The 13,490-nt window shown below is 36.4% G+C and overlaps 1 protein-coding gene across 1 annotated transcript in view; it reads right to left on the reverse strand.

Moving 5' to 3' along the window:
• LOC114047304 (SUMO-activating enzyme subunit 2) overlaps positions 1 to 13,223 on the reverse strand; it is a 32,733-nt gene extending 19,510 nt beyond the window's left edge. Inside the window, exons 1-6 of the mRNA XM_027868073.1 lie at positions 13,034 to 13,223; positions 10,012 to 10,095; positions 8,781 to 8,851; positions 6,520 to 6,584; positions 3,832 to 3,932; positions 1,299 to 1,420 (exon numbers count right to left, since the gene is read on the reverse strand). Of these exons, the coding sequence (XP_027723874.1) occupies positions 1,299 to 1,420; positions 3,832 to 3,932; positions 6,520 to 6,584; positions 8,781 to 8,851; positions 10,012 to 10,095; positions 13,034 to 13,171 (581 nt within the window). The 5' untranslated portion in view covers positions 13,172 to 13,223. The remainder of the gene's footprint in view (positions 1 to 1,298; positions 1,421 to 3,831; positions 3,933 to 6,519; positions 6,585 to 8,780; positions 8,852 to 10,011; positions 10,096 to 13,033) is intronic.
• Between the last annotated feature and the right edge of the window lie 267 nt (positions 13,224 to 13,490).

Genomic DNA, 13,490 nt, shown 5'->3' on the forward strand with positions numbered 1-13,490 from the left:
TTCACTTCAAGAATCTGACTCCCACTCGCAAGTAATAATGGTAGGAAGGGCTAAAAACTAGTGAAAAAAAACAAGGAAGGAGCTGGAAACAACTATCAAAGGAAGTAACAACCAATTCTAAGGCATGGAAAGCATAACAGAAATAGAAAAGGAATAGATTAGATGACATAATATTAGCTCTAAGTGTTTAACTATCTTGTCTCCTTATGTTCCCCACCAGCAGTATTGAAACTATTTATGCTCATCAAAAGAGCACTACAAATATACAAATGCAAGGTGTTCCAAAAATCTTAGTGCAATTTTAAGCTATTAAAACTGCATTAAGAGCAGAACCAGGAGGATGTTGTACACACTAACAGCCACATTGCATGATGACTAATATTGATAGACTTAACCCTTCTCAGCAATACAAAGATCGAAGACATCTCCCAAGGACTCATGATGGAAAATGCTATCCACATCTAAAGAAAGAACTATGGAGTTTTAATGCAGATCGAAGCATACTATTTGCTATTTTTCTTTTCTTCTGTTGTGTTTTGTTTCCTCTTTCTGGTGGTTCCTCCTATTGGTTCTAATTCTTACCTACAACATCACTAATGTGAAAATATGATTAATAGGAATATGTATGTATAGCCTATATCAGATTGCACACCGTCTTGCAGAGGGAGGTGAGGAGGGAGGGGGAGAAAAATTTTAAACTCAAAAGCTTATGGAAGTGATTGTTGATAATTCAAAATAAATCAACTAAAAATAAATAAATACATACATGAATGAACGAATAAATAAATAAATAAATAAATAGTTGCTGGGAGAAAAAAAACTGCATTAAGATTTTCAGAACATCTTGTATACATATAAACACAAAGCAGCCACCTTTGTTTCTATTAACCAAAAAAGTGAGCATGCCAGGGCAACCTCATAACTTTTCTAATCACTTAATATCCAATATAGCGCTATAATTTTTGACTGCCAAAAAAATGCTAACAATGTACAAAAATGCTAACTGCTAACAAGGACTAGCAGTAATACTTTGAACCTGACATAGTTAAAATGGAATATACTGATCATTTTATGCAAGTACATGGGAGCCATAGGTAGCAAGATGACAATTACAAAAGGGAAGATAAAACTCCTTTTCTTAGAAATTATTGAATCCTTCATGCATAATCATATGGAAGAAAACTACCAAAATATTTCAACTTTCCTACCCATATTTGAAAATAAAGAATGATAAGTATTTCTGAATAAAAAATTTTTCACTTACAAGCATCAAAACATATTCTTAAATAATCTCTTACTTGAACAAATATTTTGCCCATACGATACAGTGGATAGGTTCTGAAGGTGTATTACGAATCGTACATCCAGGGAAAGTTTTCTGGGTTGGTTTAGGATGACATTCATAACATTCTGTCACACCCTGCAGATTCAAGAAATCAGAAAAACATTCACTCCACAATGGTAACTCATTATTTCAAGATAAATCAACTACATACAGAACCTTCTTCCCCATTCTAACTACATTTCATAAAAGTATAGAACTTTTTTATGGAAGGACCTTAGATATAATCTCCTCATTTTACAGATAAATAAAAAGGGCACAAGGAAGTGTTTTACCTAAAGACACAAGAGAGTAGCAAAGCCAAGTCTAAAACCCAAGCATTCATACTGTCAGTGTAGGTTTCTATAAACCACAGTACACTCCCCCCTACTTAAAGTACTTGAATGCTAAAAAGCTACTGATTCACAGATCCTTTAAATAAATCTCAAAGACCACAATAGAATCCCATTTTGAGATAAAGGATAGATTTCTAAACCAAGTATTTTCAAGAATTGTTATACATTTGCATATTTCAGGACTTTCCATTCAATCCTAACCTCCTAAACACAAAGAAAAGCAGGTTTTTAAATTAAAATGTACTAAATCTAAACTTTGATTTGAGAATTTCACATCAGATTAGAACCAGTAAAGGAACAAGAATCAGTCATATTAAAAGTCATTGTCCAAGAAGAGAAATGGTCAAATGATAATCGTAAACAAACAATTCTCAAAATAAGAATTGTAAACAACCATATGAAAAAAAAATGCTACAAATCATTACTAAAACAAATGAAAATCAATACAACTCTAACGTTTTACCTCACACCCAGAAAACTGGCATAGAGAACAGAAGACAGGAATGATCAATCTTGGAGAAGTTTTAGAAAGATAGGCACACTAATGCATTGTTGGTGAAGCTACATAACCAAAATGGAAAGCAATTTGGAATTTTTCAAATAAACTGACTAAAATATCCAGACCCTTTAACCTAAAAATTCTGCTAGGAATATACCTCAATGAGTCACTGACCAAAAAAAAAAAAAAAAAAAAAAAAAGGCTCTATATACACCAAAATATTTATAGCAGCACTTTTTGTGGTAGTAAAGAACTGGAAACAAAGTATATATACCCATCAACTGAAGAATGGCTAAATAAACTGTGGTCTATGAATGTAATGGAACATCGTTGTGCTGTAAGAAATGATGAACATAATGAATATAAATAGAGAAAAACTTACACAAAATAATGCAAAGTGAAGTAAGCAGGATAAGGAAAACTATATAAAGACAACAACAATGTAAATGGAAAAAACCACCATAAAATAATCAAAACCAAGTGTTATGAAATTACAGAGACAAGTGTGTCCCCAAAGAAAAGACGCGAAAAGACAGCTCCCCACCTCCTTTCCAGAGGTCAGGGGTCAACGGGTATGGAAAATCATATGTATCATTTGGACTTCTGGTCTGATGATGTATATATTGTCATATATAGGTAAGTATAGATACTTTCTCAATATGTCGCTCAATTTTGCTTTATTTTGCTCTTCCTGTTTTTCTTTCTTTTTTTTAAAAAAATTATTTGTTATAAGGAATGGCTTTCTGGGAAGGGTAGCAATGACTATGATGAAATCTAGGCAATATAAAAGATATAAATAAAAATTTATTTTAAAAAAGAATCAATGATTCATCACTATACTCAAATATTCTTCATTGACAGAGGACAAGAAAAGACCAGAAATAGGTTTAAGTTAAAATAATAAGTATTAAATTAGATAAGAGCCTAAGAATTTTGAGACAAAGAAACAAATCACCTAGAATTTCCTTCCAAGGAGATGAGCAAAAGCTAAGTGTACATATCTGATACTTTGGAGATTCCTAATGGCATTCTTTCACTACTGTATGAACCCCCTTCCTTTTCTCTCCAGTACATTTTTTAGCTTGCACAAGCTCTCGAAAGCACTACTTAAGCATATCATGGACATACTGGTTAAAAAAGGCTACTAAACTCTGATATTGAAAGCAATCTTTGCAGAATGATGTTAAGTGCCTTCCTACCTGAAAGTGAGGGATGGACTAGATGAAATGCCAAGGTTCTTTCCATATTTATAATTCTAGAATCACCAAAGCAACCAACTTCTGAAAGCCTTAGCACAAGTTTGTTATATAACAAGTTTCAGATATAAAGACGTAAACGATTAGGTTCATTATGTTTCAAACACATAGGCTTTAAAAGGCAAACAAATCAAACTAAGCAGTTAAGGAGAAATGGTATTCCTTGTACCTATGGTTTTGTCTATGTCCCTCCAGAGTTCTCTTTCACAATTTAGAGTGCAATGGCCTATACCACCTCAAGAGAATATCCCAAGTATTCTTATTATAAGCATCATAACTGAGTTGGTTATCTTAAAGTTATATAAATCCAAGAAAAATTAAAGCTTATCTCATCTCTCCCCCTAAGACTCTATAGTTCCACAGTAAATATTTCAAGAAAAATAAATCTTTTCCCATAACCTTTTTGATAACTGTTACTTGTCCAAGATAGCCAGCAGTTCCACTCTCTATAAGAGGAATATCAGCAGCCAGACACATCCTATTCACGTGGTTCCGTGCAGCTGAAAGATGATATCAAGAAAGAAACAACAAAATCAATTATTTGACTTTTACACTTAGTAGAGCAGGTTAAATAAACAGCTTTTCCTAGTTTTAATTTTACAGTCAACCCCATCCATCAATCACATCATTAGATCTGCTAATACAACTGATAATACATTATCGTTTAACAGAAATTCATTTAATGTCCCAAACTAAGAGAAAGATCTCTGAACTTACAGAATTTCAGCTTCCAAAGCTAGTCTCTTATACTTGATGCCCCCACTAAAATTATAATAGCTAAAATGCTATTTTTATATGCTAAGAACCCCAAAGCTAACACAGTCTAAATTTGTTTTAAAAAACTGGCCTCAGACACTTGACATTTACTAGCTGTGTGACCCTGGACAAGTCATTTAACCACAAATGCCTCACTAAAATGCAAAATAAATAAATAAATAAATACATAAATAAGTTGGAAAAGAATGATCAACACATAGGACCATTTTTAACATTCAGTATACCTAAAGGTCCTAAATGTTATCAGGGCAAGCATCCATTACGAAGACAAAGTTTAACTTTTTGGTCTCATTTTAAATGCTAATACCTCATCTCATTCCAACATAATGTATCAAACTGTAAATAGCAGGAAAAAAAAGTGCAAAAAGGAGTCAATAAATTTTAGAAATGACAAAAATGCAAGATAAAGTAAAATTGTCTTGGATGTCAATTTAGAAATATTGAAACATTTTGAGGCTAGTGAAAACCTAGCCAAATTACCAAAGTTATGCCTCTTCTATAAAGAGAGAACAATTTGTGAGGCAGCTAATCATAATCAACACCCACAATGGCCATAATTTCTGACAGAGTCTTTAAAAATTATGAAAACAGAAATACTAACATGGTGTTAATATTTTAATATTTTGCTAACATTTTCCCACTCAATTTAACTTCCTGCAGTCTTAAATGGGTTTTTAAGTTTTTTTTTTTAATATTAGAACACAAATCCAAATTTATCATTAAAGGTAACAGGAAAATAAGATTCACTTAATTTAAATTTGCTTCATGATTAAAACATTATCTAATGCATTAAGCCAGGCATAACTATATGAATGAATTGTTTTCTGGGGAGATACTTGGACCATAAATTCCATAGAAACCTACATGATAAACTCACAGGATCATACCAGCAAGGAGACTTGGGAGTCATCAGCTCAATTCTCTCATTTTATAGATCAATAAAGATGCAACAATTTCTTAAAGCGCAGGAACTATTTCATTTTTGGCTTTGTATCTCCAATGTCTAGCATAATGCCTTATAAAGAAGGCACTCAATAAATGGTCATTGAATGAAACTTAGCCAAAGAGAAGTTACTTTAGTCAAGAACACACAGGTACTAAGCGGAGGAGGTAGGATTCAAACCCAGGTCCAGTGACTACAAATTAAGTCTGCTTTCCACTTATCTAACTACATTAAGTTTTAAGTAGAATTTTGAAAATTTCTATAAGCATTAATGTTCCTAGATGTCTTTGAAGCAATCTTTACAACCATATCCAAGAAAGTATCTTTAAGAAGGCCCTTCTAAAAGTTTTATGACCTGGCAAATATTTGGCAGGCACCAGCCTTATCTGCAGAAACATTTCTCCAGTATCACAATCAAGTGGAAGTGGGGCTAAGGAAGAGTTGGCACATGACAATAAATCCCATCCATTTCTATTCCCAAGCTGTTCTAGTTCCTCAGTAACTGAGATTCATGATTTAAAGCTGGACAAGACCTTAGAAATCATCATTCTAAATAAGGTAAATAAAACCAATGGAGGTGAAGGAACTTGTTCAAGGTCATAGGATTTAACTGAGGCAATCAAGGCAATTTCCCTCTCTGGGTCTTTTCCTGAACTGTAAAGGAAATTGAACTTAATATCCTCTCAGGTCCCTTCTGTCTCTAAATCTACACTCCCCCATGTCGTCTCTCTCAAACTTCCTTCAGAGACTCTGTCCTCTAGACACAAAACTGATTCTCCTTCCTCCCCTATACCTCAGAGTTTAGAGTTTCATCCAAAAGAAATTCTGCTGGGCAGCCACTTTAGCCAACCACATATTTACAACTTCATATCAAGAATATAACCCATCCTTAATAAGTTGGCAAATTCAATGATACAAACCCCAAACTCATCAGGGGTGTACTGGAACCAGCTCCAATCAACTCACGAGAACAGAATGTTAAATTTTTTTGCATGAGCATTTACACCTAAGAAATCGGCAAACATTCTATATCAGGGCTTGACTTATTGTTTTGTTGACTGTCTACACATAAGAAAGTGATGGAGAAAATGCCAATAATGCAGATTAAACTTAAAAGTGTGTCACGCATATATTTTTCCAGAGAGTCAGTTGCTAAACATTCTCCATCACATCGCTGGAAGTATTATGAAAGCAGAAGACTGTTTTGTCCACTGCCCTATACTTCAAGGAAAATAACTCAATTAAGTACTAATGTAAAGAAGCTGACAAATCACTATCTTCATCTGGTATTTTTACAATCTGGGTCTGAGGAATAACAAAAAAGGAATCACTACAAAACATAAAACCAGAATTTACTAAACTCTCACCTCTGTTATCTAAAGCATTCATGACCAATGTAAACTGCCGAAAGAATTCCACATTATAATCAGGGCTACAAAATAGAAGAAAGAAGAGTCACAAAAGCAATAGCCTTATGTTTGTTCATCACAATGTAATACAGAATTTTCTATCATTTTTAAAGCTTAGACAGTACAAATAGCTTCTAGTGAGATAGCTACTCTCAAGTATACTAAATGAAAAGGAAATATTTTCTAGTTTACTTTTTCCAAATAGCCATTAGCTATTGGAAATATTGATACCCCCCTAACTTTTGGGACACTATCAGTCAATTCGTAGACCAGCGGGCTTAGAGCTAAAAAAGATATAGCAATTTTCTATTCAACTTGGCCTACAGCTGCTGTGCTTGAGCCAAATCAAAGTGGCAGAACCAGGATCCTCAGGCCATTGCTCTTTCCATAACACCACAATGGACCTCCAACTGAAAAGCTTAAAAACTTTAAGAGAATGTGCTACATGAGGAAGTAGAAACAGTACTAAATAAAGAAAACCAAAATGATAAAAGGAGCTACATTAAACAAAGTATATATACAAAAGGACCATGCCGGGGGAAACACAATTTTAAGAGAATCAAAGGGTCATTTCTCAAGGTAGTATAATAATAGTAGTTGATATTTTAAAAGTGCTCTAAGTGCTTTTACATACATCTTGTTTAAGGTATGAGAAAGAAGAGGATAAAAACATGTGGAAAAAATTGTTACCAAAAAAAGTAACCCAGAAAAGATCAATACTTACAGACCCACCACTACAAAATATTATAAGAATAAACTACACCCATTTCCAAGAGGTACCCCTGATTAAGGTATATGAAGGGAATAAGCAAGTTTACACAAAACATATTCCTACAGCAGATCATATTTTTATGGTTCCATAATTGACTGAAAAGTATACAGAATAAAATCCAAGCCTATTTGTTCTCTACATAAAAGCATCTGAATTCAGTACAGTAAAATGCTAACTGAAAGGCTCTCCAACAAGATGATTCCAAAATATATATATCAAGACTCCGTGAAAAATATGATCACACAGGCTTTAGAAATATCACCCCAGGGGGCAGCTAGGTGGCGCAGTGGATAGAGCATCAGCCTTGAAGTCAGAAGGACCTGAGTTCAAATTTCGCCTCAGATCCCTGACACTTACTGGCTGTGTGACCCTGGGCAAGTCACTTAACCCCAACTGCCTCAGGAAAAAAAAATCACGCTGACAGCTAAAAAGAGGTTGGATTGCTATGGAGAGAAACTTGAGTCACAGAGATGAATAAGCAACTGACCTAGGGTAATGGCTGTATAGGTGAAGAGGACATACTCAAGAGATCTTATAAAGGTAAAAATGACATGGTCTGGAAAAAGACTGAATATATGCGTGAATCAAAGTGAGGAGGAAAGGATTTATATTTTTTAAACACCTGCAATGTGCCAAGCCATGTGCTAAGCTCCTTCCAAATATTGTCTCATTTGATACTCACAACAACCCTGAGTGATAAATACTATTACATTTTACAGTTGAGGAAATCTAGACAAACAAAGATTAAGAGACTTGATCAAGTCACAAAGCTAATAAACATTTGCCATCAAATTTGAACTCAGGTCTTCCTAACTCCATGCCCAGGGCTCTATCCACCTTGCCATCTGGCTGCCTCAGCCGAACACGACAAAAGTAGAGAGCGTATGTGACTGGAAGTATAGTGGTACCGTGGACAGTGACAAGAAAGAATAGTCTGAGGGTAAAGTTTTAAGTTCTGTTTTAGACATGATAAGCTTGACGAGTGTACAAAACATCCACTTCGGGATATCCAAAAAGTAGTAGGTAATATATGACTATACCAAAGGAAAGAGACTAGGGATGGACATAAAGATTGGGTAATCATCTCTACAAAGAAGATACTTAATGACTGTCTTGTTAAAATGAACTGGGGTGGGGGGTGGGGGAAAGAATATATAGTAAAATATCATTAAAGAACTTCACCAGAACAAGAGACTTATCTGTATTACAAGAGAAATCTGAATTGCCCTGTTTAAAGACACTATTTAGGTTGTAATCGCTTATCTTTTGATTAGGACTCAAAGATCCTTTAAGTTTACAAACCAAATAGCTACTAAATTAATTTAGGGGATAAACCAGCTGAGCTATTTAAAATCTTATCAAAAGGAAGAAAAGAAATGTAATACAAAAGAAAAATGGGAAATATAATGTTCCAAATCACATTTAAATAGTTAACCAAAATACATACTTCATGATGCTGTCATGGTAGGCTATAATATTAGCTTCTGGGTAAAACTGCAATACACTTTCCTTAGCAACCTAAAAATGAAAAAAAAATTATAAAATTATTTCTAGAATTATTCAAAACTGAATTCTAGTACACACTTTCTGATATATACAATACTATGATTTTCTGATGGAGGAAATTGATTTTTAAAATTGATGTTTTCTCCTACATAATCCATCCCCTATCATTAAGATAAAGAGAACAAAAACATGTAAGGAAAAAAATCTCCTCAGATTTCTACCGCATTTTGAGAGCTCAGCAAAATCTAACTAAAAAGGTTAACTGAAAAGAGAGGAAATTCCTGTTCAACATTAAAGCACAATGTCATGTCTACATGGTCGGTTTCATTTCAAACTCAAAAAGAAATGAAGCCACCCAGTCTATCTGCTTATCTAACATTTAACTCTCAAAGAGATCTTTTTCCTGCTAGTACATTTACTACTAAAATTGTCTTCTTTTCAACTTCCAAAGCCCATGTTTGGATTCAAAGAAAAAACTAACTTTAATGCTATTCTAAAGCATAACAACTAAGAAGTAAAATTTGCTCCTTTCTTGGAGGGGTTGGGATTATTCCAATGACACTTCTTTCCAGTGACAGATTACTATGAGTTATGAAGCAGTATTTAGTTTCTATTTGTTTTGTGTACTATCATTTGTATCAATTCTAAATATGCCATGCCCCACTACTAGACTGTGACCTCCACAAATAAACTGTGACCTCCACAAAGATAGAGACAGTATCTTATTTAATCTCCTCGTCTTCTCCCATTACCCAGTTCTGTTTATGGGAGTAACTTAATGGCTGTTGAGGGAGTAACTCCAATTACAGTACGTGGCACCATATAATGACTGGCAAGTAGCTCCCATCAGTTCTGTTCCTGATTTTCTTTGTGATTTAGGCAAGCTACAACCTCCCTTGGCCTCATTTTTCCCAGGAAAAAATAAATACTTTTCCCAAATTTCTTCATTTACTAGAGATTATGAGAATCAATATGATAACATGGGCTACTCCATCCAAGGTACAAGGAAACAAGGTATCAAACACTTCTATAGCCAGATTAACATGTAATTGGGAAATATTTAACAAAATAATTAAAAACACAATAGAACATAAGTAATGTTAATGTGTGGTTTTCTAAGTCAAGTTTGACACCCCGACAACAGAGAAGGTAAGAAATCTTTACTTATTTACCTGTGCCTTAGACCTTCCAACATGCTTTTTCTGAAACAAAAACTGCCTGTTGAGGTTGCTGACGTCAATAGTATCCAAATCAATCTACAAATGAACAAAATCCAGTTATTTTATAATATACAATATAAAAACATTTAAAGTACAGCACAGGGGAACAGGAAGGTGGCACAGTGGATAGACAGAGCAGCAGCTCTCCAGTTAGGAGGACCAGAGTTCAAATACGACCTCAGACACTTACTAGCGTGTGACCCTGGACAAATCACTTCATCTGATTGCCTCCAAAAATAAAAAAAGAGCACCCAACATTTCAGCAACACCAACATCAACCCTAAGAATGCATAATTTCTAAATTTTCTGGAAGCATCTAAAAATTTGTTTTAGGATCAATCACACCACAATTATTGTTCATTTGGCCAAAGCAATTACTGCATACATAAGCAACTCAAAGATTTCATTTTTAAGAATAACTTTCTAAAGAATATTTGTAAAAGCTTCCTGGGAAGTGTGAGTTACAAATGAAAACCTGAAATTACACAAAAAAGTATGTGCACTTATGCACATCTACAACTGCAATTTATATCATATGCCTTACTTCTGCACTATCTAAATCAGAAAGGTTTCTAGGCTCTGTAAGTGTTTATCTGAGCTCTGCATTTCAAGGTATTCAGCAAACACACTTCATATTTTCTGATGGGACATCCTCTGTTGTCTCCCTCAATTCCACTCTTTTTAATCACACACATATGACTAAGAAATCTATAAATATGCTTTGAGGGTTATAAACAAACTGAAAAAAGGACTGTATGTAATAAAGATAGTTTAATTATGTGGCTTACAAAGCTTAATTTTCTACCTAATTATTCCTATAAGTTCAAAAGCTTATTAAATGATAATTTTTTAAAATGTGGCTAAAAAAGAGAAATGTAATAAAACTAATACACTAAACCAGGACAAAGTCTCACATCTGAAACTGCATACTATATATGTGGGGAAGCTATTTTCATATAGAAATGGATTAAGATTATGGTTAAAAAAAAAATTGGTTCTATTTCAATTAACTTACATAAAGGTATCTAAAAGATAAAAGGTATCTAAAATTGAAATATGCTTTCATTTGTGAAATTCCACAAAGCAAGCAAAATCATTAATAATTCTTTATTTAGGATTTTTGGATTTATAATAAAATTTCAACAGCCAATTTGATTGATGGGTTGTTTTCCAAACTGAAAGTCTCAAATTCATACTTCTCTGATATGACTTTTTTTTCCCAAAAACTTCAATAGTCAAAAAATTAAGGCACCATCATGTTTGAATATGTCATGATATACCAAGTGTCAAAACTCTTTATACACAGTTAAAGAGATAAATGTATTCACCACATCAGATTTAGAACTGTCATCTAGTTCAACAATCTCATTTTACACATGAGTAACTATGGCTGTGGAGGTAAGTGATTTGCCAAAGGTCACAAAAATTAGGTAGTTAAGTGGCAGCACTGACTTCAAATCCAGCACTTTTCAATGTACAACACTTTTCTAGAGTTAACAGACCTGCCCCACGCACATTCACATACACACAGGAACCAAAAATACCAACAACAACAAACCGTTTGATTTCCAATCCAGATATTTCAAGGGACACTTTTAAAAAAAAAATTTAGGTAGAAAAGTCCATTTTAAATATATAAAAATTACATATAAGCAAACTAACATCAATGATATATATATATAGTATCTAAAATACATCCTATCCATTTCAGTGACTTTGGGCAGAACCACATACACAATGATAGCAGTTTTACTTTGAGATGCTTATCTTCAGTCATTTTTATTTCTAAGTGAAAGCAAATTGTTAAGCCAAATATATGACATCAACCTAGCTGTTAAAAAAAAAACATAACTATACAGTATTTCCAAGAAACAACTTGGTTTGTTTATATGTTGCTTACAAAAAAAAAAACCTCAAAAATAATTCACTAGAATTAAAAAGTACAAACCTTTGGACCAAGGAAAAAAGTGAAAGAAAAACTCTCTAGGTCGCTATTTTTAGCTGACTGAAAGTGAAGATTGAAATACTAACCTACTTTTTGTGTGTAGTTTTATGATAGATGCAATATTTTTAGTAGCAAGAATGGAACAGCCTGTGCTAAGTTTCATCCAAATAAGTGAAGCTTGTAACGTGGAGACCTAAGATTGGTACTGAAAGACGCATGCTGGGAAACAGTTTTACATGCCTTTCTCATATTCAAAATTAATATGCATTGGCACCAAGGCAGAAGTGGAGGGAAAGGGGAGAGAAGGGGGTAGTGTTCTACTACAAACCCCGAGAATAATTTAGACTTTAAAACAAAACCCAGGAATTATTTTAATTCTTTCTCTCAAGAAACGTGGGTGGGGAGCAAGACAGGCAACTATGACCAAGATTTAAAACGGTGCAAAATCCTCCCCCATAGAAGGCATGCTCTTTAGGGGCAGAATGGCAACACCCCCCCCATCCCCAAACCGGTTTAAAAAAAAAAGGGAGAGGGAATGAGAGAGACAGAGAGAGACAGAGAGAGACAGAGAGGAGGAGGAAGAGGAAGAGAAGCCCCCCCCCCATGAGGCCTCCTCTCCCCCTCCCCCCGCCGATTCTCAAAAAAGATACCGGGGAGAGCGAAGTCACCCGCGGAGTGACTCTCCCCCCCAAGACTCCGCCCCCGAAGCCTCCAGCGGGCAGGGGAAGGGCCGGGGGCCCAGGCCCCTCCTCCTCCGCCCCCACCGTCCCCTCCTTCCGCCCCGGACACAGCCATTCCCGTCCCACCGCGATTTACCCGCGCAAACCCGGCGCCTCCTTACGAGAGCCGCCGCCATGTCCGCCCCGCTCCCGCGGCGCCCAGGAGAGGGACCGCCCGGGCCCTTCCCACCTTGGCCTCCCTGATGCCCACGCCTGCCCTGAGTCCTCACGCCGCCCTCCCCGCCGCGGCCGCTCCGTGACCGGCCTCCCCGGCCCCGCCGCCCCCCCGGCCCCCGGCCCCGCTCCTCACCAGGTCGATGTGCGCGAAGCCGGTGAGCACCAGGTTCTTGAGGAGCTCGCAGCCGATGCCGCCCGCGCCGACCACCAACACCCGGCCTCCAGCCACGGCCTCCGCCAGCTCCCTGGGCAGTCCCCGCGACAGCGCCATGGTGGCCACCCTCCCCCACCGCGGCCGGGACCCACCCACGGACACACCGGCTGGCAGAGGGAGGTAGAGAGCAGAAGAGGAGGCAGGCGGAAAGGGGGCGGCGCGGCGGGCGCTGCGAACCGGAACTGAGGAAGGGGGGAGGAAACGGCGATTTCCGCTCCTGCGCAAACCTCCTCTCCCATCCAGTGGATGTGTTTGTCCGTAGTAAGGGTGGTGCGGTGTCTCCACGTGGGGCTGCCGCTGAAGTAGGCTCTACATTGCCTTATACCTGAAGTAGCAACATGACTTAGTGGAGGGAAAGCTTGGATAGAGTCTGACT

The sequence above is a fragment of the Vombatus ursinus genome, unplaced genomic scaffold (assembly GCF_900497805.2).
Source record: "Vombatus ursinus unplaced genomic scaffold, bare-nosed wombat genome assembly UNPS02014786.1, whole genome shotgun sequence".
Lineage (NCBI taxonomy): Eukaryota > Metazoa > Chordata > Mammalia > Diprotodontia > Vombatidae > Vombatus > Vombatus ursinus.